The 27,188-nt window shown below is 36.0% G+C and overlaps 2 protein-coding genes across 2 annotated transcripts in view; one reads left to right on the plus strand and one right to left on the minus strand.

Moving 5' to 3' along the window:
- The window catches only part of LOC115446816 (L-asparaginase 1), a 29,538-nt gene extending 19,553 nt beyond the window's left edge, over positions 1-9,985 (minus strand). Inside the window, exons 1-2 of the mRNA XM_030173616.2 lie at positions 9,596-9,985; positions 3,936-4,061 (exon numbers count right to left, since the gene is read on the minus strand). Coding sequence (XP_030029476.2) covers positions 3,936-4,061; positions 9,596-9,803 — 334 coding nt within the window. The 5' untranslated portion in view covers positions 9,804-9,985. The remainder of the gene's footprint in view (positions 1-3,935; positions 4,062-9,595) is intronic.
- Positions 9,986-20,997: 11,012 nt separating this feature from the next.
- Positions 20,998-26,417, plus strand: LOC115446800 (N-acetylneuraminate lyase). Its single transcript, XM_030173599.2, has 7 exons — positions 20,998-21,236; positions 22,581-22,713; positions 22,931-23,076; positions 23,355-23,523; positions 24,013-24,152; positions 25,175-25,349; positions 26,179-26,417. Exons 1-7 carry the CDS (start codon positions 21,159-21,161, stop codon positions 26,331-26,333), a joined length of 996 nt encoding a protein of 331 aa, XP_030029459.2. The 5' UTR covers positions 20,998-21,158; the 3' UTR covers positions 26,334-26,417.
- The last annotated feature ends 771 nt before the right edge of the window (positions 26,418-27,188 follow it).

Below are 27,188 nucleotides of genomic sequence, written 5' to 3' on the forward strand. Positions count from 1 at the left end.
CTGAAATACAAGAACGGTATAGGCGTACTAAAAACATAATAGTCGTTGGAATTCCGGAACCTAAAATGACATCCAAAACAGAACGATATGAACATGAAAAGAATGAAATTATAAAACTATGTAAAATCATTAACAAGGATTGTCCTCCACCTGTAAAAATTGTACGACTTGGAAAATTTTACCAAGACCGCTCACGCGCTCTTAAGGTAAGCTTCAATTCTGAAGAAACAGCCAAAATGATATTACGCAACAAAAACAACCATGTACTTCAAAACATTAAAATATATTCTGACCAAACACCTTCTCAACGAAAATATCTTGAAAATTTAAAATTAGAACTTCAAAAACGAATTGCAGCTGGAGAAACAAATCTTAGTATCAAATATATCAAAGGTATACCGAAAATCATCTCAACACAAGAAAAAAACTCACCACCAAGGACAACAACAATAAAAATCTAGCAAAGACCACCAAGAGAATAACACATCAAGTCACCAGCAACTATAACGATATATCTTTTACAAAAAAGTCATTGAAATGTTTTATGCTAACGCTCGAAGTATTATTAAGCCAGGAAAATTAGATGAGTTGAGGTGCGTAATAGCTTCTTTTCCTACTATTATAAACTTGATCCTGCTCACAGAGACATGGATAAAAAACGAAGATGAAGCCAAAAGAACCCAAATTCCATGTTATACGCACTATTACAGCTATAGACAAAAGAAAAGGGGAGGTGGAGTGTCAATTTTTGTCCACAATGACTTAACTCATAATATTATCGAAGAACATTGTATAGATAATACCCATTATCTCTGGATACACATCAAAAAGTTCTCTTTAGACATTGGTGTCATTTACAAGCCTGACAAAACACAGATTGATAACTTCCTAGAAATATATTCGCAACAACTTCAAAAAATGAAGAGAGCAGTCGTATTTGGTGATTTCAACCTCGATTTACTTAACCCCGATCGAACAGTTAAAAAATACAAGAACCAGCTGAAAGAAAATAACTTTCAAATTCTAAACAAAATTGATCGGTTACACTGTTCCCGAGAAACAAACTCTACTAGATCTATACTAGATCATATAAGCTCTAATCTGCCAGATAACAACTTTCATTTAGCTATGATAGAATCCGCTATGTCAGATCATAAACAGATCTTTTTAGAAATCAAGCGGTATTCACCTCCACCAGTCAAGAAAATGGCATACACAGCAATTGATTACACTAAATTGTACCAAAATTTTGAATATGTTATGAAAAACAACAAAGAACTTTCACATTGTACAACGTTGCCTGAAAAATTGGAATATTGTATATCTAAGAGTAAAATTGAAAAGGAAAAAATTCTAAACCCACCACGTCAGGATTGGATAAATAAAGACATTATAAATGATATAAATAAACGTAATTCTTTATGGCAAGAACATAAAATAAATTCGTCAGAGAAGAGCTCAAAAAACGAATATGAAATAGCAAAGACCACTGTTACTAAATCTATAAAACTAGCAAAAAAATTTTACTATTATAAATCCTTCAAAAATCTTCTGACTAAGCCCCGAAAAATGTGGCAACTAATTAATGACCTTTCTAAGAACAAAATACGAGAAAATGTCGGACCGGACAAGCTCCAAAACTAATTCTGGTACCATAACAGATGAAAAAGAAATCTGCGAATACTTTAATACATACTTTTCGACTATTGGCTCATCACTCGCAAATTTGATACCAGACAAATTTAAAAATAATCAGGCACCCCGTAATTTATTAAATACCAGTAACGATGTAGTGTTTCAGTGTATCAGACCGACAACCACGGATGAAGTAACCAAGATCATTGATACTCTAGACTCAAACACTGGTAGCGGCATTGATGGCATCAATACGAAGTCTATAAAATGCATAAAACATATGTTAGCTAACGAACTTACGGCGTGGATCAATGACAGTTTTGAGCAAGGCATTTTTCCAGATAGCTTAAAGATCGCTAAAGTGGTACCAATTTATAAATCTGGTGATAAAACTAATCCCTGTAACTACCGCCCCATTTCTGTGCTCCCAGTTATTTCAAAAATATTTGAGAAAATTCTTTACATTCGTTTGGATACATATCTAAAGTCCCAAAATTTTCTTATTCCCAAACAATATGGATTTCGACCCAAATCAAATACTCTTTCGGCGACAATCGATCTTGTAACTAAAATCAAAAGTAGAATAGATAAAAAACAATTGGCTTTAGGGATATTTATCGATCTTAAAAAGGCTTTTGATACAATCAGTCACGAAATATTACTGCAAAAACTATCTCATATTGGTGTCAAAGGAAAAGCCCTCGACATTTTTAAATCTTATCTTCATAATCGTAGACAAATAGTAAAATATGGTAAACAACAAAGCAGTTCTAATATTATCACATATGGTGTACCACAAGGCTAAATTTTAGGTCCACTATTATTCCTAATTTACATAAACGACATAAGTAAAATTGGCCTTAAAGGAGACATATCTCTATACGCAGATGATACGACACTTTTCTACTTTGGTCATTCGATTGAATCCTTAATACCTTGTGTTCAAAAAGATTTAAATTTACTTAATAATTGGTTTCAATCGAATTTATTAACCATCAATGTCGCAAAAACAAACTATGTCATATTTGCAGCTAAAAATAAAAAAATATGCAACAATATACAAATAAAGATAAATAATCATTTAATAACTAGGAAATCAAAAGAAAAATATCTTGGCCTAATCTTAGATAATTACCTAAATTGGAAACCGCAAATTGAAAATATAAAATCCAAACTGATACGTTTAACAGGAGCCCTTCACAGTATGAAAAATTGTCTTCCCAAGAATGTCCGTTACATAATTTATAATTCTTTAGTGAAACCACACATTGATTACTTAATAGAAATTTGGGGAACTGCATGTAAATCTACCTTAAAAATAATAGAAAACACACAGAATCGATTAATAAAAACTCTATTCAATTATAAACACCTTACATCCACACAAAAACTCTACAAAGACACAAAAATAATGAATATTAGGCAATCTTATAAATACTATACATGTGTCTTAATACACAAAATACTCAACAAAGAAATTCACACTCATCTGTCTTTTACGAAAAAACATCAAGTACAAAAAATTAAATTACGAAATGCAAATTATATTATTACACGTCCGCCTAGAACAAATTATGGGAAAAGAAATATTGAATTTGAAGGTGTTACAATATACAATATGTTGTCTGAAAAGATAAAGAATTCTGCAACAACCACTGTTTTTAAAAGGAGATTGAAGGAGTATATTCTGGAAAATGTTTTGTGACCCAAGATATGCTAATTTATCGATGCCGCATCCAGTCGCTGTAGTCCGTGTTTCTCGGTTTGCGATGTTTTTGTGCTTGTGACAAATTTGAGTTATATCTACCCGCTTTTGGACTTGTATTTTGATGCATCGTCTGTTGTACGCTCGCAAAATGTATGTTATACTTAATGTAATTTCTCAGTGCGTGAATTAATCTGTAATTCTTAATGAGAAATAAAGTTTTCTAAACCCAGAATATGTGTAGATATAAGTTTTCTATTATTCCCCTCCGGGGAAGCCCATAGATTAAATCTGCAACGGCACGTGTAACTTGTTAGCAGAAGTAATGCAAATGTGAGTTTGCGTAACCTATGAGTGATAAAATTTTCCAACACTAACATAGTAAAATTATCGTATGATAATTAGAATAAATAGAGTGAAAATAATGAAAACTTTATCAATGGCTGATGACTCATGTTTCGCGTCATCATGTTTGAAGAAAGAAACCGTTACGCAATATCGTCCAATCGCACTAAAATGAATTTATTTAGGACCGTCAACAAATATTACAATAAGTATTAAATAGTTTATTTATTCGACACATTCTTATACTCACTTGGCAAGACGAGAAGGGCGCTGTCGAAATCAACTTCGCTACGTCGCTGTTCGTATAAGGGACGGTCATTCAGTTGAGGGAACTCTCGGATGAGCTGCTCGAACATATTCTTCTTGGGTGCTAATACTAAAAAAAAGAAAAGTATGTTACTTACAGGAAAAGAACACAGTACATCTGGGATAGACTCCACCAAGATTTTGGACGACAAATGCAAAATGATATACAGTTTATAGTTTGCTCATTCTACTCTTGCCTCCCCTCTCCAATTGAGATTAACAAATTATAACTCATTTCCTACTACCCCTACTGGGTTATTTAGTAAAGTTACCCCTTTACATTTTTGTATTAAATTTTGCCATAGTGAAGATTATTTCAAGTCAAAAATGTTGACTTCCAAAACTCCATCTAATGTTTGTCATCAAAAAACCCTTGCTGAAATCACGGGTTATGCAAAATCACAATATTGATAAGGAATCGCAATATCACCCGGTTGTCTCCGCTCCGGCGACCTTGCCTTTATCATCAGCCATCAAGTTCAAAACCACTTCAATCGCGGCCATAAAAATTTACGATGATTAAACTAGGTAATTCAGAGTTTAATAATTCCATACATTTAAATTTAAAGGTTTAAGACCGGCAATAGCAGGGAATAACAGACAATCGAGACAGAGGTTATAATTTCAAATCTAGCCTGCAAAACTTGCATAATAATAATTTAATATCAGCCCCGTATTATATACTGTCCCATTGCTGAGCACGGGCCTCCTCTACAACCGCGAAGGATTAGGCCTTAGTTCACCACAGTGGTCTAGTGCGGATTGGTAGACTTCACAAACCCTCAAAATTCCTATACAAAACTTCTCAGGTATGCAAGTTTCCTCGAGATGTTTCCCTTCACCGTAAAAGCAAACGATAATTCACAAATAACACACATAATTTTAGAGAAGGCAGAGGTGTGTCCCTTAGGATTTGAATCTGTGGACATTCGTCTCGGCAGTTCGTTTCATCTATAATCAGAATAACTTGTAGTAAATTGTCATTTTTATGAAGATGAGTATAAGATTTCAATTATTAACGCAATTTTAAAATGACCCTGAAAATCAACCAACCATCACGAAACCAGCGGTGGAGTAAAGCCTAAACATTATTAAGTCAGTAAAAATTCTAATAATGAAAACAGCATTAATTATATAACCAAATAAAAAAGGCAGGTCTTTACAACAATCTATACATACTATATAAAGCGATAAAATATCTATCTTTATATAATATATAAAGCTAAAGAGTTTGTATGAACGCGCTAATCTCAGGAACTATTAAACCGATTTTGATTTTCTGTAATAGGAACCTTTTTTTTATTGCTTTGAATGATTAGACGAGCTTGCCGTTCGCCTGATAGTAAGCGATACAACAGCCCATAAACGGAAACACCATCCAACACCGTGAAATACAAAGTATTGTTTGGTATTCTACTGCGCTCACCATCTTGAGACGTGAGATGTTAAGTCTCATTATGTCCAGTAGTTACACTGGTTACAATGTCCTTCAAGCCGGAACACAACAGTCACTACACTGGTGCTTGGCGGCAGAAATAGACATTGCAGTGGAACCTACCCAGGCCGACTCTCACAAATGAGAGACCTACCACCAGTTAACCTCCATTACTCCTGAGTACATTTTATCCTGGAAAAACATTTTCACGCAGGCGGAGCCGCGGGTAAGAGCTATTTGTAATAATCTCATGATATAATTGGTGTCAGTAATTGCTACACTCGTGGTCCAGTGACCTCGACCTCTAATATCAAACTGGTATGTAATTTTTCACATATCGTAAGGTCATTGTTAATTATCGATGGCTCCAAATTGTAACATGACTTGAGATAAAAGAATCATAACATTTTCGAGCCGGTTTGCAGTTGTATATCTTTGAGTGTCTACAAGGGTTTGCACACGTCGTATTATATACAATACATACCCATTACTATAACGATATGATAGCTGATAAACACCTAAAATATACTAAATTCATTGTGAAAATTATGGCATTTAAAACAAATGATTTTGTTTTAAATCAGTATTTCGATACTAGATATTACATACAACCGGCATAACAGTTATCGAAATGATACTGAACGTTGCCAACCCTACGTCACTGCGCACGCGCATCTATATTATAAATTATCGTGTACTGCATCTCATCTTGGAATTCCCAGGAAATCACATGCATAGAGCATGCGAGCTGGCATGCATATTTTGGGCGATAATTACTTCGTAGTAGATATTTTTATCTAATAGACATGTGACGGAATGACGCGCGTTCCCTCTTTAGGATTAAGAAGATATGTCATATTTTAACAGCTATTTTGAACCCTATTGCCATGGGCATTTTATTTCTACACAGAACTGATATTGAGCAGAATACCCCAATATTACTTTGCTCGACTGATGATCCGACCGTCCGACTCAGACGGTCAAAATTACAATGATACCAAGAACATGAAATTACTAAACTCGCTTTCTACTCAACATGCTCTCTGCTCGAAATATATTGAATGTAAGCGACGCGACGCGTAATCGGCCGCACGCGACATTCACGTGTCTATTTAAAACCAACGTTCATGTTTAGTCCATTGAAATGTTACATTTTTTAGGCCTTACCTTGCGTTTTTTAGAGGACGCAATTTTATTTTTTTGAAGTGTAGGGGGGTCAGTGTAAAGCTAAAACCAAGTTTGTGGGGTCGCCACCCTTGTCCCACGGCCGCCATCTTGAAAATAGCAACTATAAATAAAAAACTTATAAGCCAAAATCTAAAGAAATTCAATCTTAAGCAATGTCCATTGCAACGTCAACAGAACATGTGTATATAAGGTTCATAATACTTTTTTTTGTACTCTCATTAATACCCAAATACCCAAGGGACCATTAGGGAACAAAAGAACATCTGCCTGCTATTATTATTATTATTTCTAACCTCTCTTATTGTAAGAATAGAAGAAAGAAAGAAGTTGTCGTTCAACTTATTTCTTTTAGTTGTGCTACATATTTCTGTACGTGCGGGATGTAAGTATTTTATTCTGTTTTTAATTGTGAAGACGATTTCGAATAATTTTAGACACGATTTTAACTTTAGTGAAAACTACTTTTTTTTTATTAGCATTTTGACTTTTAAAAGTCTTTTAAACTACTTTTCTTTTTAAAAGTCTTTTAAACTACATTTTTATTAGCATTTTGACTTTTAACACAATATTATCAGCTATTCTTACAATAAGAGAGGTTAGAAATAATAATAATAATAGCAGGCAGATGTTCTTTTGTTCCCTAATGATCCCTTGGGTATTTGGGTATTAATGAGAGTACAAAAAAAGTATTATGAACCTTATATACACATGTTCTGATGACGTTGCAATGGACATTGCTTAACATTGAATTTCTTAACATTTTCGCTTATAAATTTTTTATTTATAGTTCTACGACAAAAAGTTACTGGACCAAAGTTGTAGAGAATTTAATTTGCAACAAAAAATGTTTAAACATTTTTTTGTCAGATAAATAGTTTAAGAGATACATCGTAAAAACCATTTCAACCCCTATTTTCAAGATGGCGGCCGTGGGACAAGGGTGGCGACCCCACAAACTTGGTTTTACCTTTACACTGACCCCTCCTACACTTCAAAAAAATAAAATTGCGTCCTCTAAAAAACGCAACCCCAAATGTAACTTTTCAATGGACTAGTTGCGGACGTTATGTTATTAGACATTGAATTCTATTCCGTGAAAATTAAGTCACATTTCAATAAACAAATAGCCTGCATGTAAGGTGCAATTTGCGTGCCTCAGTTTTGGTAACTTAAATATGCATGCTTGCTACTTGTACAATAGGAACGCGGCTTGCAATCATATGCAATCTAGAGCAAATCCTCATAATCTAGGATTAGACGTCAGGACAGTCCTAAAACACAGCCACTAAGTTATACCACAAAATAAATATACCTTGGGTATATGATGCAATATCATTCTGTGATAAGAAAGGTTTATTTATTTATACGTCACGCCGGTATTACGCTAAGACCTCACGAAGCGGTTTTTACCAGCGCCCGCCGCGATTTAAAAACAGCTGTTTTATTTCCAAACTCACAATTACCGGAAATCTGTGCGATTATCAACCGCAAACTCAGCGGGCGATCATCGCATGACGGCGGTTAACGGTCAGTTGAGTTTCAGAACGCCAAAGACACACACCAGAAACGATAACGATGCCACGTGTACCTAGTCACTGAAGCAAAATGGCGTTGGATTTTTGTACCCTCCAGCAGCTTGGAGTCGCACACCTAGCGATCGCAGAGCGCGCGAGCGCAACCCGCCGAGGGTGCGGGTGCGGGTGCGGCGTTACTGACCGTGGCCCGTGCGATTCTAGTAGTCGTCCGCTGGTACAGCGGATACCGCTTACAACCGCGCACCCCATAGGCGTTAAACGCGTTATGAAATGATGATGATGAATTTTTGCATCCTAAAGGGATAGCGGGCCCGCAGCCGCAGTCGACGCGGGTAAAAAACCGCTTCGTTAGTTCTTAGCCTTACTCGATCGCGCCGGCTACGGCCAAGATTGACATTATTTCGTCATCTTACTAATAGTAAAAATGTTTGGATGTTTGTTTTATGTAAACATAAGAACCGCTCAATGGATTAGATAAGAATTTCGACCACATAGACCACTTTCTTTTTGTACGGGCACCGCAATATGAACCCACTGCCCTTTGTGGTAAGTGGGCTGGGGTCCAATAGAATGTCGACTGACGAGAGATGATTACCCCTCGGCAGTCGACACAATTATGATATATGGCGGGTTATAACACCTTGTGAACAGAGGTCGCTATCCGTGCGGATATAAAATATATCCTACCAGCAAAAACAGTTTTGGATTAAAATAAACTTTTAACCCAAAAAGTACATAATGAAACATATTTTTTGATAGGGCGCCGTGGTCACAGCTGTGTGACCACAGCCCTATTTATCAAGAAGTAAATAAAAAAAAAACATTTCATTCAGCAGACAAAGCCGCGATTAATATTAGTTCATTAGATCATTTTTGTTTGAAAACAGCACGTGAATTATCTATCAGTTGACGGAACGAAATCGTTGTTTCTAAAAAAAATACTGGACTAAAGATGTGCGAGGGGTGCCAATTCCCGTATTAAACTTAAGAGGATTTAAAGTATAGAATGAAGTGTCAAAATCAGGGTCATCACCCAATAAAAAGATAGAAAATTTAAATATCATTGTTCAATCAGCTCTCGACTGCCTATCTTTAATGTAGTTTTAAAATATGGTGGAGCCAGACTGTCTGCTCTAGAAATGGACTTGCATTATCGATACATCATGTAACTATGACACTGTTACGTTTCGTATTGAATATTTCTGGAGTTCAAAATAATTCTTTCCTTCGCCTAATACCTACTTCACTCTTTCAGTTATTCAATGTAAATTAAATTTCTAGGCACAATTATTTTTATATAAAAATTCGTAATCTACAAATCGCAACAATCAAACCCCGATAATTAGTTAATAAATTAAAAATGAATTTAATTTTAAATCGTTCACTAACTACCAAATATATCTACTACAATACCGTAAATAAACAAACAACTTTTGCAACACTTACCACCTTCATCGTTGGCGACCATCCCGATGGTACCACCGGTATAAATCACCAAAACCCTCCGATCATTCCGTCCGATGCATTTCGATTGTATCGGAACTAACATTGACACTTCAGACGCATTCACCCCATTCAATTCTTTCTCTTTCAAATAATTTTTAGTAGACATAATCTCGGAACCGTTTGACATAATAACAAGGGATTGTGCCATTTTAAAACACCGGCGTGTCAAGACTAGCACGAACTAACGATCTTTCGTAATAGGCTATTATGAGTACTCGCAGACAAACGTCGGGACATGCGCTTGCGCCGATACTGCGCGGGATTCTTATTTACTACCGCATTTACTACGTACTGTGGCGACTAGCGGTAGAAACAGAAGGGTGTATGTCTACAGAATACAGGCGGTCCTAGTTCGTTTGTATAATGAACTTGAATGGAATTTCCAAGTGCTATATTCCAGAATATATATACTATAAAGGGACTTACCCATACAGAGAGTGGGCAAAAAACTAGTGATGGGTTTGTGGGATCTCAATTTTTCCCGGTATTCCGGTACTCACTTAAACTATAGTGAAAGAAAAGGCTTATTAAAATTATGAAATTTGTCCCTTCCAAACATTAGAACACGGTCGTTTTATGTGTATCTATATTTCGATTTATTAGATTAATTTTGATGCTGTTCCATTACAGGCTCGCCGGGTAAATCTCTGTAAAAATGTATAGCCTGACGTGAAAATCAAAGCCAGAACCTTATCTCCAATCTAACTACTCTAAAGCTAGATCCAAATATTTTATATATAACGCTAAAATAGTACTGTCTTGTATTTATTTTCTTTACGTTCTTCTGTATGTTTTATTGGTTGTGCAATAAACAATTCTATATTATTATTATACAGTAGAATCTATAGTGACATATCGCTCAGCTGGTAGGTTAATGTATCACCCGTTGATGCATTCAAGTGTAATGTGTTCTATTTTTGTAATCAATCAGGTACTTTGAGTGAAATCACTAAAGTTCTTTTAAGTATAATTTATTATACAAGATAATAGGTTAAATCTAAATATTATATATAACTCAAAGGTGACTGACTGACATAGTGATCTATCAACGCACAGCCTAAACCACTGGACGGATCGGGCTGAAATTTGGCATGCAGGTAGATGTTATGACGTAGGTGTCCCCTAAGAAAGGATTTTGATAAATTCCACCCCTAAGAGGATAAAATAGGGGATGAAAATTTGTATAAATCTTCTTAGATTTTCGACTGATTGAACTGAAATTAAAGATTGGAGCTACTATGATGAAGACGTTCGCTTAAATAGGATTTTGATAAATTCAACCCCCATGGGGATAAAATTAGTTTGAATCTATCAGTACCGGGAAAATATGTAGCAAGACTTTATCATACAGTGGACTTTTATCCCGGAAAACTCCTTCACGCGGGCGAAGCCGCGAGCAAAAGCTAGTATTTAATATTTTAGAAGTGTTAATCGTATATATTTTTTTTTTTATATTTAAATATTGTAGTATGAAGTAGTGAACGACTGCCTCGATGGCGTAGTTGTACATGCGCGGTACGACGGCGCGGCGCTCTGAGGTCCTGGGTTCGAATCAGAGTCAGGCAAAGTGATATTTGGGTTTTTCTGCTCAGTATAAGCCCGGAGTCTGGAATTTGTGCCCGATATGGCGATAGGCTCGCCCTCTAATACATCATGGGACGGAACTTACACTTGACGAAAACTGTGCGTGTGCTAGTGCGTTCTCGAAAAGTTACTTTAGTTAATAGCAAAAATATTGTAGTACGTTCAAGGTGTGTTTAAAAATATAGTACAAGTGATAAATAAATAAATAAACAGTAGATTAACAAGTATTTTAAATTTCAAGTCGCATTTATACTTTTGTGTTCCCATCAAATATCGTTTTCCTTTACTAAAATAATTTTCACAACCTTAACTTTAGATTTAAAAAATCGATTGAAATTAATGTGTGCGTTTTGAACTTTTGAATTAGTTCAACTACTTTTATGGCTAACTGCACGTACTAACATAGCTATAAGTATCGTATTTTACCATTGACGTATATTCTATAGACACGAACGCCCATATAAACTATTTGTTCAAAATCTGAACTAAAATGACAACCTAAACGTCATTGTTATAATTGTTCTGAGTATAACCTATTTATTCACTTGAACAACAAATAATTTGACTTATTTGACTAATATGCTTTATTCAAATCCAAGTTTACACTAGCTCTAGCTCCTATATCATGAGCGCTACTCCGTACATATCCACAAGCTGTCAATATTGACCATACTAAAGTCAGTTTGAATGGATTGCAGTTCAATTAAGTTGAAAACAATGGATTTTCGAAACGCCAACTAGTACGTAGTACACATATATTTTACTAATACTATCGGAATATCCTGAATTAAATTATTTTTTATCCCGGTTCTTAAAATCCCTACGGGTTCCGGAGACCGCGTCGATTAATAATTGGAGAGATATGGCGTACAAATAGACTATCGAAAAGAGTGTAACCGTCGTTAATCGCCAGGCACATTATTATTTTTTATCTGTCAAAGAAACCGGCTTTCACTCTGGTAGGAACGGAGGTATTCAAGTTGTTTATTATTTTAAAATTAACCACAATAGCTTTGTTGTAATAATTAACCACAATAAACAATCAGACCTACGTACCTATCTTCGTTTAATGGTACATATGGAATATAGGCATTATGTTGATCATGCTATGCTTAGGACCGAGTACTGACATTTAGTATACCTCCAAAATCTAACAGGTATTTGACTATGTTTGATTTTGATTTTTTTTAATATGTAACAGCAATTAGTACAAAAAAGTATTCCTTATGTGAAAAAAGCATTAAATGTCGATAAGAAATGAGGCAGTAATACAAATTTCAAATATTGCTACGTGCAGGAGTGGGCGTGGAGTGGGGATATCGCTCCATCTCTTTCTTTCGCACGCATTGTAATGCCCGCTGACGTCACGTGCAAGTATTTCGTCTTCTTTTTTTTGACACTCGCCCCCACTACCAAATTTAAATGGCTTATAATTTGTAGATTTTTAATCAGATTTCAATGATTGCTCTTTTAAAATTTATACGACGTACATATTTTATAAAAGTAATTTAAAAAAAAAAGACAAATACTCTATTGCCGCACTTATTAATAATTACAGTTAAACACTCCCATAATCGCTAATGTCTCATCCTCTCTCAGTGGCCATCCTGAGCCGAGGCCGTGATCCTTTAGAGCAGTGTTTCCCAACGTGGGGCCCACGCCCCACAGGGGGGCAGTTTGATAATTAAGGAGGGCAATTTAAACAGAATTTTCGGTTTTTCATTATATTCATTTCGGCTTACATTATGGCTATAAGTTATAATATTTAAATTATTATAATCGTATTGTTAAGTCTGCTGGAGAACCTAATAAATAAATAAATAAATAAATATGTTTTGAAATTTTACTGACGATGTTTTGGTAACAATTCCATAGTGATTTCATCCTAAAACTTATCATTTATATTTCTTAAGGGAACAAGACATTTTTAAAGGTTAAAGATTGTGTATATATTTGAGCCCACAGCAAGGTTAGTAGGCAACAAGCGATCGCTGGGTACTAAAGTTAAATTTAAACAAACAGGTTCAGGACTAATAATATCTCCACTAGCTGGGAATGAAACGAAATGCCGAGACGGATGTCCGCAGATTTAAAACCCAAGGGCACGCACATCTGACTTTTTTAAAGTTTTGTTTGCATTCTTTGTGAATCCTCGCTTGCTTTAACGGTGAAGGGAAACTGTTGGAGATTGTAACCTTCGTCGTGACTTATTATTTTTTATATGTTCTATTTTTAGAACTAATTGTATTTTGTTTGCCATAGTTACTTCCCTTTTAGTCCGAAATAAACACTCATGTCAATAACATCTTTTTACTAACTTTATTTAATTACTAAGAACATATACCATATTTAAAGGTGATCTTAGCCATCTAAAAGTATTTGGTTGTAGAGCTCTAGTCCATATACCTTCGTGTCACAGGAAGAAATTAGATGTCAAGGCACAGGAAGCAATTTTCGTCGGTTATTCTGAAAATCCAGGCACTTATATTTTTAGGGATCCTGCTAACCCACGAAAAGTTATTATATCCAGAAATGCAACCTTTTTTGAAAATTGCTTTACAGCGCTAAAGCAGAAGCAATCTGTCGCACAGTCAGAATCTATATTGTTATTTGATGAGCAAAAAGAGATTGATTCTGAGTTTGATCATGACTGTCAATTCTATGACTGTGATGAGAGTATCAGCCCGGCGGCTGAAGCAACTTTACCAGTAAATCTAGAAAGTGCAAAAGAGTCAGTGACTCTGGAAGAACGAGAGTCTCTCAGTGGCTTAAGACTGCCTAGTGTGGACGAAGTGACAGCGAATTTGGAACAGGAATCGCAACCTGAGCGCAGATACACTTCCAGAGATAGAAAAGCAACAAATTTTTATAAAGCTTACAATACGTCAATGATAGATTCTAATGAACCTACGACATATTACGAAGCTACTCATGCCGATGATGCTGATAAGTGGCACCATAATATGGCTGGTGAATATAGTTCTTTAATGAAACTCCATACATGGAATTTAGTAGATAAGCCTAAAAAAAGGTTATGCCATGTAAATGGATTTACAAAATTAAACTACCAAACTCTATGGTAAAGAACTTATGATATTGGGAATTTTGTTGATGACATAATAGTCTTCTTTAAATCTAATTTGACATTTGACACTGTCAAGAATTTGAATTTTTGAGAAGATTTGTCTCGATATTTTTCATTAAAAGATCTCTGAATTATATTCTTTCTATATTAGAAAAGTTTAATATGAAGGAGTGTAAGACCGTGGATACTCCATTAGTTTAAAATAATATGGCAAGAAGAACGGATGGTCAAGTCATAAGAATGAAGAACCATTTAAAGGGTTTTTGTGACGCAGACTGGGCAAACTGTCCAATCGACAGAAGGTCATACACCGGTTATGTTTACAAGTTAAGTGGAGGTCCAGTATCATGGGGAGTCCAAGAAGCAACCTACTGTTGCGTTAAGTTTGGCCGAGTCAGAATATATGGCATTAGCGTCTGCCACGAAGGAAGCGTGTTACTTACGTCGTTTTATATACGAGATAACAGGTATACTTTGTTCAATTAACTTAGCTTCTGACAGCCAAAGTGCCATTAATCTTGTTCGAAATCCTGTACACCACAGCAGGACGAAGCATATAGATACTAGGTTTCACTTTATTAGGGAAAAGGTATCTAATAATATTGTTAAGTTAGAATATATAAAAAGTAACGATATGCCTGCTGATGTACTAACGAAGGCCCTCGGACCTCTAGCACACAAACGATGTGTAGTTAACTTAGGTTTAGAAACTTAATTATTTTATTTGTTTTGTTTCTGTCACAACTGCGATTAAGGGCGGCTGTTGGAGATTGTAACCTTCGTCGTGACTTATTATTTTTTATATGTTCTATTTTTAGAACTAATTGTATTTTGTTTGCCATAGTTACTTCCCTTTTAGTCCGAAATAAACACTCATGTCAATAACATCTTTTTACTAACTTTATTTAATTACTAAGAACATATACCATATTTACAACAGAAACTTCGAGAGGAAACCTGAGAAATTATCTATAGGGATTTTAAGGTTGTGTGAAGTCTACCAATCCGCACTATACCAGTGTGGTGGACTTAAGGCCTAATCCCTCTCAGTAGTAGAAGAGGCCCGTGCTCAGCAGTGGAACAGTATAATACAGGGCTGATATTATTATAATATAACGAATATACTTACCCTGTCATCCAGTCTTATCACGAGGTAAATTCAAAACTAGACTTCTAAAGCTACGCCGTAGCCTATTGGACTGTGCACACTCTGTCTAAGTCTAGTTACAACATCCTCTCCCTTTACGAAGCAATCCTTGTACGCTCGCCGCCCAAATGCAATTTCCCCTTCTTTCCTCCGCGGATCTTAATAAGTTCCCATCCTTCCCCAATTTCCTTCCCCACTGGCTCCTGTAGGTAAGCCAGGGTATTGAAGGCCTGAAGATATATTACATTAACATGTTATTAAGGTGTGTCTTGTGCTAAACATAATATTTACTGTGACGTTTTATATGTAAAATGTAACATCACGTTCCGCAGTGTGTCAAGTTCTAAAATAGCAAATAGTAAATACTATAATGTTAAACGATTATGAGTGTTCCGATTATTATAGTAATCATAATTATTCGGTCAACATTTTTTTTAATTGGATACAGCAATGTCACCCTACTACACCTGATGGTAAGTGAAGTGTGGTTCAAAAGAATGTCGACTGGCGAGCGATGATTACCCCTCAGCGGTCGACACAATTATGCCGGCCTGATGGAACATACACAGGCTGATTCCGGAACGCGACACTATGTGGGCCACTATGGCGGGTTTTAACACCATGTGTATGGTCGCTATCCGGGCGGATGTAAAATATATCTTACCACCAACAAATATTTGCTAAATGTGTAATTTTTTATGATACTTTATATTAAATCTATAATGTAGAACACATACATCACGCTTTAATCTATTATGGGGTAGGCAAAAGTGCTGATGGGATCGGAGCACATCTGGCACAAATTCCAGATTCCGAGCTGATACCAAGCACAAAAACCTTATACCTCTTTGCCCATCCCGGAACCAAACCCGATACCTATAAGCAGTATCGTAGGCGAACTACGCCATTAGGCATTAAATAATTAATTTTGCGAGAAAATTGTTATCATAAGTACAATTAATTTTAAATAAATTTTTAATAGGTATTTTTTATGAGTATTGTATAAAGATCATCTGTGACATTTTGTACTAATTAATTTTGCGAGAAAATCATTCTCACAAGTACAATTAATTATCTAATTAAATTACAAATTAACTAATTGGACTCACGAAGCGTAAGTCTGATTTCATCAAAGCTGATTAATTACAAGACAGTAATTAATAAAAATATATAAAAAACATTATAGTATTATGCTAGGGATATTTTTTCTACAATGATTGTACGAATAGGCTCGCTCTTACCAACTAAGCTGCCTAGAAAAGATATAATAAAAGCCACAAAGTCGTGACGTATGTTTGTATGAATTTATTTGATCGCTCAATACAGATTACATACTGCTGTCGCCATTCCTTAAATCGTATTGCTTTCTGATCTATGGGCTGTCGGCCTTATGGTTAACATAGTTTGTTTTCGGGAAAAGACGCGCTGTTACTCCCGCCACTGGGAGGTAAGATGATTATGTCGGTTTCACTGGTCTTACGGACCAATGTCGAAATTCGGGAGTATAGCATCATCCGAGCGAGTATTGGAATGAGTCCTTGATCCTATGCACACCCCACACTGACATACCAACCAAAACCCGGCGACCTTCTTCTGCGCATATGAGGCTGCCCCGGGGTGTCTAGTTACACTTACTTCTTATCCAGCCTATGTTAAAAAAAATAGAATAAAGCGACGCGGGGATTGAGGTTTGATCTCCGAATATAGTTAAGCAAGCCGAACAATATACATATGACGCCTGATCAATTTTTATTTTAAAACATTGCAGTCTTTGCTATAAATATATCTGCAGGCGTTTGTGTATATCAATTTATAATTTTCATGTTTATGTTGATATCACGTATCGTAAAATTGAATAGAAATCAAAATGTGAACGAAAACGAAATTTACAATGATTTTCTCTTAACAACTGATATTTCAAAGTACCTACAAAGTTTGACAATATCTACATTTAAACTATTCATTGAGCCTTATTCGAAAGTTTTATTTTTTTATGTTTTCTTTAGACAGCACTAACATGATAGTTATTCGAAATAGAAATAATAAAATGAATATAGAATAAAACTTATGTTCCTCAGTACCTAATCAAGTATATAATATATATAAATAAATATTTTTAAAAATACATTGCTTGTGTTTGAATAATTTCATATTAAAGCGTATAAGAAGTTGAATTATTTATTACTCAAATTTTATTATAAATGTTACCAACACAAAAAATAATTACAACTACATATAAACTAAAACCGGTGAAACGCATTTAGAAGCAACAAAATTTTTGATAGGCGCAATTTATCTATTTGTTTACATTATGGTTTATAATAATAATGTTTGATGATACTATGCACGTTTAATATACTTCAATACTTACAAACGTTTCTTTTTTTACATAACCTTAGGTTTGTTAGCCTCACAAGGGTCGGCTTATACAAACACACCAGACTTTTGGGTGAGCGCTTTGGACACTCGCAACCCTTGAAAATTAAGCAACCATGATTAGGGCAACCCACTAACGGGTTACGAACCTCGGCTTAGGAGGGTCACTGGGAGAGGATGACACATCAATGATTATGGATGCACGTAGTCGTAGTAAACTAACGATCTAACCATTACCGTATTCTTCGGCACGCAGACCGGAACTATTAGAAGGGGCAGCGGGGCGGGAAACGCGGCGAGGTCCTCGGCGGCGAGGACTGAACTGCGGTCTTGGGGAGTGTAAGAGTTGCAGGAACTAAATTTTACGACGAATAGACAGAGTGATATCGACCCCTAGGTCTGTCTGAAACTCTGAACTGAACGCGGCCGTCTCCATTTAGCGCGGTCGAATGGACTATAGATCAAATTTTGCCAAACTAACGTATTCAGATGATTGCCTGCCCGATTTAAATATGCTGGTCACATGCATAAAATGCCTGATGGTCGGCATATTGGTGTCCACGTGGAGGTTGTGGTTGCGAACGTGCCACGGGGCATCAAATGCGCGTCTTAGAAATTTGTTTTGCTACATCAGCAGACGCTGAAGTTGAATAGGTGCATGCGCGAACGCTGGCGACGCGTTTATCATAATCGATCTAACACACGTGGTATGGAACTTACTCCCGTATGCACAAACAATAATCAAGCTTACTTATAAAAATTTCGCAAAGCTATGCTTAGTAAAATACAACTTTACTCAATCAGCTGTAAGTCAAAGCGCGCCATCTTGCCTCTTAATAAGGTTCAAACTAGGAAACCGGTGATGTTTTAACAGCTGTTTAAGCAAGTCTTAACCACCTCTTAACGCTTAAACAAATTTATAAGTAAGATTGACTGTGAGGTCGCTTAGTACGCCCGAACGCATAGTATCGGCAATTTTATTGTTTTCTTTAGCGTTGTTAAGCTTTGGTTATCTGACTCCCAACTGGAGTAAAACTATGTCTAAATATTAGCCAATCAAAGCCCCTATGTCTACAAATTGCTAAGGCAGTCATGTCGAAAGCACTGAGAAACAGACTTATACAGCATTTTGCAAGCAGCTGCTTTTGTCACACGTTTAATAAATAGGTACTACAATGTAAATACTTGTGAAACATTGTAGCCTGAATCAAGCCCCAGCTCATCAATATGCATTGCTTCAAAGAGCAAAACACTGGCAATTCTGCTGGTACCTGGAATACAGTTGTTAATAAATATTTATCTACACCAAGAGTACGCTTCAAAAAGGTGAAAAAAAAAGTATAAAAAAGGTTTTCAATTTTTCTTTAAAAGATTTAAGACTAAGATGTTTTTATTACATAGATACGTTGTCCGAGCTCAATACTGGCAAGACGAAAGTAAGGTAATTGCCCGACTTAACGGCCAATGAGCGTGCGGCACTAACGTTGTTACGTAACTGTCGATGTATATATATCCTTTTCTAACGAATATATGCTGCATCTTTTTATTCCTTCTTCGAGCCAATTTGTAATTATATGTACAGGTACGTGAATATAGCAAATAGTGCGTCGTTTTTATGTGCCATTTTGTTAGTGTATGACGCGTCTATTTGTAAATCGTCATTGATTTAACATATCTATCTTACATCTTTAAAAATTGAAGCTTAATCTTTATGCTTCAATTAGGTAGAACAGAAAGGGATTAAAAACTCTCTAATCGTTGAATAAGCTTAACAACACATAACTCAATAATGATAACAGTTCATCGACTCGTTCAAGTATTGTCATTAAAGTAATTAACGAATCGCAATAAATTAAGCCGAAAACTGCACTTATTGGCTAAAAGTAACAAAACAAACTGAGTCCAGACATGAAATAATTTTAATACATGCAATATCATCTGTCTTATAAAAAGCGGCGATAGCCTAGCTGGGAGTGGACTGCCGAGACGAATATTTGCAGGATCAAAACCCAAGGCCACCCACGTCTGACTTTTCTAAAGCTATATGTGTATTCTTTATAAATTATTGCTTGCTTTAACGTTGAAGTAAAACATTGTGAGAAAACCTGCATACCTGAGAAGTTCTCTAGAGGAATTTTGAGGGTGTGTGAAGTCTATCAATCCGCACTTGTCCAGCGTGGTGGAGTAAGGCCTAATCCCTCTCGATAGTAGTGGAGGCCCGTGCCCAGCAATGGGGCAGTATATAATACAGTGCCGATATATTATTCTTATTATTTTTGTAACTAGCTTTTGCTCACAGCGTCATCCGCGTGATATAGTTTTCGAGGAAAACAGTCACGCTATATATTTTCCCGTGATAGAAAGTAGCCTGTCCTTCCTAGGGTCTCAAACTATCTCCATACGAAATTTCATCGAAATCCGTTGGGTAGCTTTTGAGTTTATGTCCGTCTATGTCCGTCTCCTCGTTCTAAGCTACCTCTCCACCAATTTTCAGCCAAATCGGTTCATCCGTTCTTGAGTTATAAATGGTGTAACTAACACCACTTTCTTTCAAATATATAGATTTTTTGGAAATTCCTAAGGGTAACAAATTCGTCATACATATTTGCTTGCAACGGAAGCTCTCAAAAGCAATAATTTTTCCCCGTTTTGAAACATTTTCCGCTCCTATTGGTCATAGCATGATGTTTATAGCCCGTAGCCTTCCTAATGGGTTATCTAACAGTTAAAGATTTTTTCAATTCGAACTAGTAGTTCCTGAGATTAGTGCGTTCATACGCGTTATACGCTACCGCCACCTGGAGAGTGAGTAGAACGGTTATATTGGTTCACCGGTCTTACGGCCCAATGTCGACACTCGGGAGTATATCATCATCCAAGCAAGCATTGGACAGAGTCCTTACCCTATATATGCCCTACACCAGCATACCAACCATAACACGCGGTGGCCTTCGTCAGCGCATACGAGACGGCCTCAGTATGTTGCACTGAGATAGCTGCTCGGAACCGTCCCTGAACCTATCTGTCCTTTACCCTAGAAGGAAATTGTAAGTAATTTCGATTAACATGGCGTACCCTATGCCATCGAAGCACTATAACGAACAACATTTACAAATTATTGGAGAAATAAATAATTAATGTTCCCTTTAAAGTTGACGTAAATTGCCAATTACATATCTTAAACGCGAATTCAGTTATCAAAGTGATAATAATATTAATTAAAATAAAGGTGATTATAACGAAATAACAGCTATAAAAGTATCGTCAAGCGCTCACAAAATTAACATTTACCGACTTAATTGCACATCAAAATGAAATTGTTTATTTTCTTAATTTCAATATTGGTATTATCCATTGGTGTTAGTTGTCAACGGAACAGAAATAGCAAGGTAAGTTTTGAAAGACATATTTGTCTCCGTTATTTTGTGGTGAGTCTTTCATATGCAAGTCATTTCGGTTAGTTCTATTGTCTTCAAGCAGCAATATGCATAATCGTATTCTCTAGACGTATTGGTGTAGACACCAAGCACAAATAAGAAAGAACTACGGCTATTCGTTTCAATTAAATTAACGTTTAGGTGTTTCTCTGTTGTCGCTTAACAATAAACAAAAATTTTAAAAAATCTCTGTATCATGTACTATAGTTTATATCTTAGACTGATTTTGAAAAGAGCAACATCAGAGTTTTTGCCCATTCTTCTCGAATTAAAACTGCTTTCCGAACTAGTGGTAGAACTGGTAAATAATGTATAACATTTTACAGGTTCAAATAAATTATTTCATTTTAATTTAATATGTTATAATATATTCATACTGCCGATTCTCACATATATTGAGTAGCTACTATTGCATCAGTTACACGAATTTTTCGATGTTTTTCACGCGCCTGTTTACGCTGTGTATTTTAGTACCAAATAGGCTGTGGGGCGCTGTTCAAATTTCCATACATTTACTTAAACGTAATCATAACTTTTGTAATAACGGAAAAAATCGTGCTATATACATGCTGCTCTGATATGTAGAACATTGTAAAAGAAAAAAATACCTGTTCTCAACTACATAGAAAACTAAATATAACGTTTTTTGTTAGTATACTCTTCCTACTTTATACTTTTGAACTGAATTTGAAAACGACAACACCAGAGATTCTAGCCCGTTCTTCTCAGTGGAAACTGCTTTCCGAACTGGTAGTAGAGTAACAATATTACTAAATAAATTATTTCATTAAATCTCATTGTGACCACAGTATATACTGGATATTATATTGTATGAAGAACGCGACTGAAATAAACGTGTACGGCGTACGCGCACAAACCGATGATCGGCCTTGGACTGATTGTACCTACATATATGAACAATAATATAAAACGGGAGATGCCCCTTGAAAAATAAATGTCGGACAAGACTTGTACAAAATAAAATAAAAATACTTTTCAAGTAAATTGCTTTTGCAAACTAATGTTTTTTTTTTCGTCATTCCCAAATATCGTCTGCCGTTCACAATTCTCTCTTTTATCTCGCTCACGCACTTTACGTTCCATTCCATGCATCACACTATGTCACTATAGTTGCATTCCCAAATATTTAGGTATTAGCTACTAGATTCAACATTTTATCTCAAGATGACTAGTAATGGCACGCACTGCTTTGTAATTAGTTTTTGTTTGTGTTGTTACCAGCTCCTGCTTAGCGTATCTTCAATTCGCATTTATTCGCAATTATTAATTCAACAGAGAAAATTGTCAGCATTTGGTGGGTTATATCCGATAGTCTTCACCCCGATGGACGATGGGGGTAACATCAACATGACGGTTATACCAGCGTACGCCAAGTACTTGAGCAAATGCGGGGTCCAGGGAGCTGTGGGTAAGTAAAAAGTATAAACAGTTGCATTTTATACCGTATTGCTGAATGCCTAAAGACTCTCCGAGGCAGTCCAGGAGGTTTACGGGTTGGTCTTTAATCAATGAAAGAAATTGAGCCCTTAGCATAACCTGAATTGTACCATGACTTTATAATTAAATGTTAACAATTATATATCTAATATAGAACTGGAGAATGATGTTGGTTATTGTACGTTCAGTGGCGGATATTGGTGGAGAAGGTCCAAGTCTAAGCATCTCTGAGAAGAAGAAACTGTTCGCCGCGTGGGTGATATCTGGTAAGCCATTCGGGTTGAAGATCATTGGAGTGGTGGGTGGTACGTCTGGACCCGAAGTCGTTGAACTGGTAAGTGTTAATGAAATAGGTGTTTTTATTTTAGCGACCATTAATTTTGTTTATTTATAAGAAATTCTTAAAATCCAGCGGGCATTAAGACTTAACATCTTAGGGCTCAGGGTGTTGTCCCCTGAACTAAAGATATTATTAAAAGCTATAATCATTCATACTTTGGATGATGTTGCTTCTGTTTATGAGCACCAATATGAACATGTTAGTCTCGTGTTCGAAATCCATTAAAATAGATCCTTCTAGACATATATCAAATGCAACTGTTTTTTCCATAGGCTAAATACGCGGAGACGATCAATATCGACGCGCTCTTCGTTTTACCTCAACCGTACATCGAACCCCACACCCCTGAGCTGATCACGAAGGCGCTGAAAGAATTGTCCTTCCATGTGCCTTCTCTTCCTCTCTTCTATAACCATTGCCCGGAATACACTGGTCTTGATGGTAGGTATAAAGCAGTATAGAGGTTTTTTGGAAATCTAAGACATATAGATAATTAAGCAGTCTTCAAGAGCGAGCGGTTTTAATCCGAAGCCATTTTTTCTACATGTTAGAATTAAAATTAAGAAAAAATGTATGTTTGGTGTATTCTCACTGAAAAAGACCAGCTGTTAGAAGGATTACATGGGTTACCATTTTTTTATTCTTCAGTTACGCTGCCATTTTTACTTATACACTATTTGAGTTTGAGTGATTCATAATACGAGTAGATGAGTAATTTTAAGTGCTATAGGTAAAATAGATATTATAATGTACGTCTACCTATTGCAAAAAATATTTTCAAAGCCGACCATCTGTGACAAACTTAAGAAACATTCCAAACCTAAAATACTGAAAAACATGCAAAATGTTTGGGCTCGCCAAAAAATGCAAGGTTATTTTGTTCTATGATTAAATGTTGTACAATTTTGACCTCTCATCCCTTATTTTTAGTGCACGCGCCAACTCTCTTCAAAATTGCCTCAGAGAAGGTTCCTCAGTTCAAAGGAATTGCCCTTGAGGTAAAATTAGCCGTTGGTGTCATAGCCGTCAACGAACTAAGGAAGGATCAGAACCTATTCATCTCCAATAGTGTGAGTATTCCGGGATAGACCAGCTTGACTGGGGTTATCAGAGCCTACTAACAAATTTTTAAATCACCTTAAATCTGATAGCAGTAAGATTAGTACAATGGAGCGTCGATTAACCGAACAGCTAGGGTCGTTTTGACAAACCAAAATTAACTGCTTCACATAATATTGATGAAAATTGTTTTGTTTCTTAAGCTATCTGCAATTCATTTCCTACTTACCAATCTAATAAAAAAGATTCATATTATGATTTTTAGTTACTATACACATACATACAAGTATACAGTTCTATTATCCGAATAAATCGATTTTCCGAACACCCGTGTCCCCAAATTTATTCGAATAATCGTCGCTCTTTTGTAGTAAAAATTCCATAAATATTTCGGAGCCATCCTGCATCAAAAAAGACTACTGAGAGATTCTCAACATTACACGGGTATTAAAATTTAACCATTAATTTCGATATACCTGCCTCAGCTTCCCGACAAGTAAAAAAACTATTATCATTGCCCGACCCTGACCGTCGCAGCGATGTCGCCCTACCCACGCACTATAACTTCACCATCAAGGCTATCGTATAATACGATATTTAATATCAATTTTAATGACAAGCCAAATATTCTTTTTTGAGTATCGGACCCCACATTCAACACCGGGGAGAAACCTGCTGATGGGGTACTGGAATGCCACGGCTTAACTACTGCAGGAGCCTCGAGGAAAGTCGGGATATTTGAGGAAGAATATGTGGGGGAAGGAAAAGGATCTTGGGATGTTCGGATGAGAGAAGGCCACGAAATGTTCGGGTGCCCTCGTAGGCCTCACTGTGTGATTACAACCGTGAGATATACACACTAAACTGTGTCTAGGGGCGCGGTAAATGTCCACTAGTGCATGGACATTCGGTGTGTAAACTAAGCGCATAAGAATTGGATGGGGTGGGGCCAGCCAAAAATTACCGATCTCAATATTCTTCTTAATAATTCAATACATTGTATTAAAAATTAATCATTTACTGTCTATTCCAGATTGCAGCAGGCGGTGGAACTTTGATGGGCTTCGACGCTTTCAACCTTATTGTACTGAACTTATTCCCAGGACTGATTCAGGATATAATCAAGCTAACCTCTACCGGAGACGTGGATAGGGCGAGAGAAGAACAGAGGAAACTGAACACCCTGGTAGCGACTATTACTAAGCAAGGTAAGTTTTCATTTCTAGAAGAAAATCTAAAGACACGACCCCTCTTGACACTCTTCTTCTCCGAGAGGACCCTTCACCTAAGTGGGCCACCACACGTCAGGACCTCTGGCTGCTGACCATGGAAATAACCACGGACAGCACCAAGAGGTCTCCTTCGCCCCTTATCTCGCCCTGATATCTCAGTGTGTAGTTTCCTTCGTTCTTCTCATAGTCATCTTGTTTCAAGAATGTTTTGAATGAGGTATTACATATATCGGAACTTTAATAAAAAAATAATATAAAGTATTTAAAGTAATAAATATCTCCCAAAGAGCGGGACTGAATGCAAAAATTACTTATAATGTGTAGAAATTGCTATCTATAACAATAAAATAATAAAATCTTTGTTCATTCTAATCTAAATGAAGTATCTGTTTGTCGTCGTTATTAAAATCTTATTACACATCGACTTGATTTTACTGTGGAATTTAACTTTCTTTGTTTATTTTTACGCAGCAGTTAATATTTAAATATGCATAAAAAAACATTTACTCAAAAAATATATTTTTAAATTTTCGTCGTTTCCGTAGTAGATTTTCAATTAGGGCATAAGTTTAAGGAATACAATCTAGTCTTAATGTAATTTAGTGCTTAAGTATTCTTTATAATGATAGTGTTCTGTTTTGTGCCTTTTGTTATATAATAAAAAAAAATGAAGGTACTAAAACTTCACTATACCTATGAATTAGATACGAAGATTCCTTTGATATCCTGAGTTTTTGGGCAGCTGCGATTACTTACTTTACTGTCAATTTTTTCGTTTGCCATCTCAACATTTTTTTTCCACTAGGTGACTATATATCGGCGCAGAAGGCAGCTATGGAGATAATCACCGGCCTACCCATGGGCAAGCCTCGTTCGCCACTGCGCTCCATTTCTAGAGAGGGTCGCAATAACATTAAAGATATTCTCAAGGACTGTGGAATTGACATTGCCAAGAAATAATGTTATAATCCCCTGGCTTCTTTATTAGTATCAGAGAATATAGCGTGTTCTTGACATTATAAAATTAAATGTTTGTTGTTTGAAGTTCGCTGCTTATTTTTATATTTTTACCCTTTTGTGATGAAACTGTTTGTTATTAAAAAACGATCCGCAGTGCTATATATTTCGACGGTAACCGCCATAGGATATTAACTTCAGTTTCCCTTCACTTCACTGGCACTTCGAATAGCTTACTTGTGCGAGAAAAGAACTGAATATTAGCTATGTTGGACAAGAGAGCAGAACATTAATCATGAAAATACGACAATTATAAATACTCGGTAAAATCACCTCTTGTCTTATATTGGTAATCGACAAAAATGCCGTTCTGTGATCTTGGATTACGAAGACACGTTAAAATTTAAGTAGTGGACCAATTTACGTCCACGTTCAATATAAATAATTTTAAACTTTGATCTCATCCCGAGAATGGATTGTTCAAAATGCGTAATTTATAAGCTTGTCAAAAAACTTTGTTCTGATTGGTCTATTTTCGCGATCATCATTATCATCATCCCTTTGCAATCTACTGCTGGTCCAGCTACTGACGGCGTTCTAGTGTTTTTACGATTGTATAAAGCTATTAGAATCTCAGAATTAGGATCGTTTATTCAATTTGGCGGTTGATTGAAAGAACTACCAGTTTAATTGTAATTGTTTGGAAACTACTTAATATTAACAGCTTATTCGTTTCAATTTTTTGCCATCTATCGGTTTTAGTAGTTAGCAGCATTTTAATTCGCAAAGTACTTATTGGCTTTATAAGCAGGTCTACAAACTTCTTGGTTAACAACAAACTCGATCCCTTACAAAATT

The sequence above is a fragment of the Manduca sexta genome, chromosome 13 (assembly GCF_014839805.1).
Source record: "Manduca sexta isolate Smith_Timp_Sample1 chromosome 13, JHU_Msex_v1.0, whole genome shotgun sequence".
Classification (NCBI taxonomy): Eukaryota; Metazoa; Arthropoda; class Insecta; order Lepidoptera; family Sphingidae; genus Manduca; species Manduca sexta.

Bases quoted from the DNA above. Each gene is read 5' to 3' on its own strand.
- LOC115446800 (XM_030173599.2), top strand. From the start codon at position 21,159: ATGAAATTGTTTATTTTCTTAATTTCAATATTGGTATTATCCATTGGT. The intron at 21,237-22,580 runs GTAAGTTTTGAA...TTAATTCAACAG, and splicing joins AACGGAACAGAAATAGCAAG to AGAAAATTGTCAGCATTTGG. The intron at 23,077-23,354 runs GTAAGTGTTAAT...TTTTTTCCATAG, and splicing joins GACCCGAAGTCGTTGAACTG to GCTAAATACGCGGAGACGAT.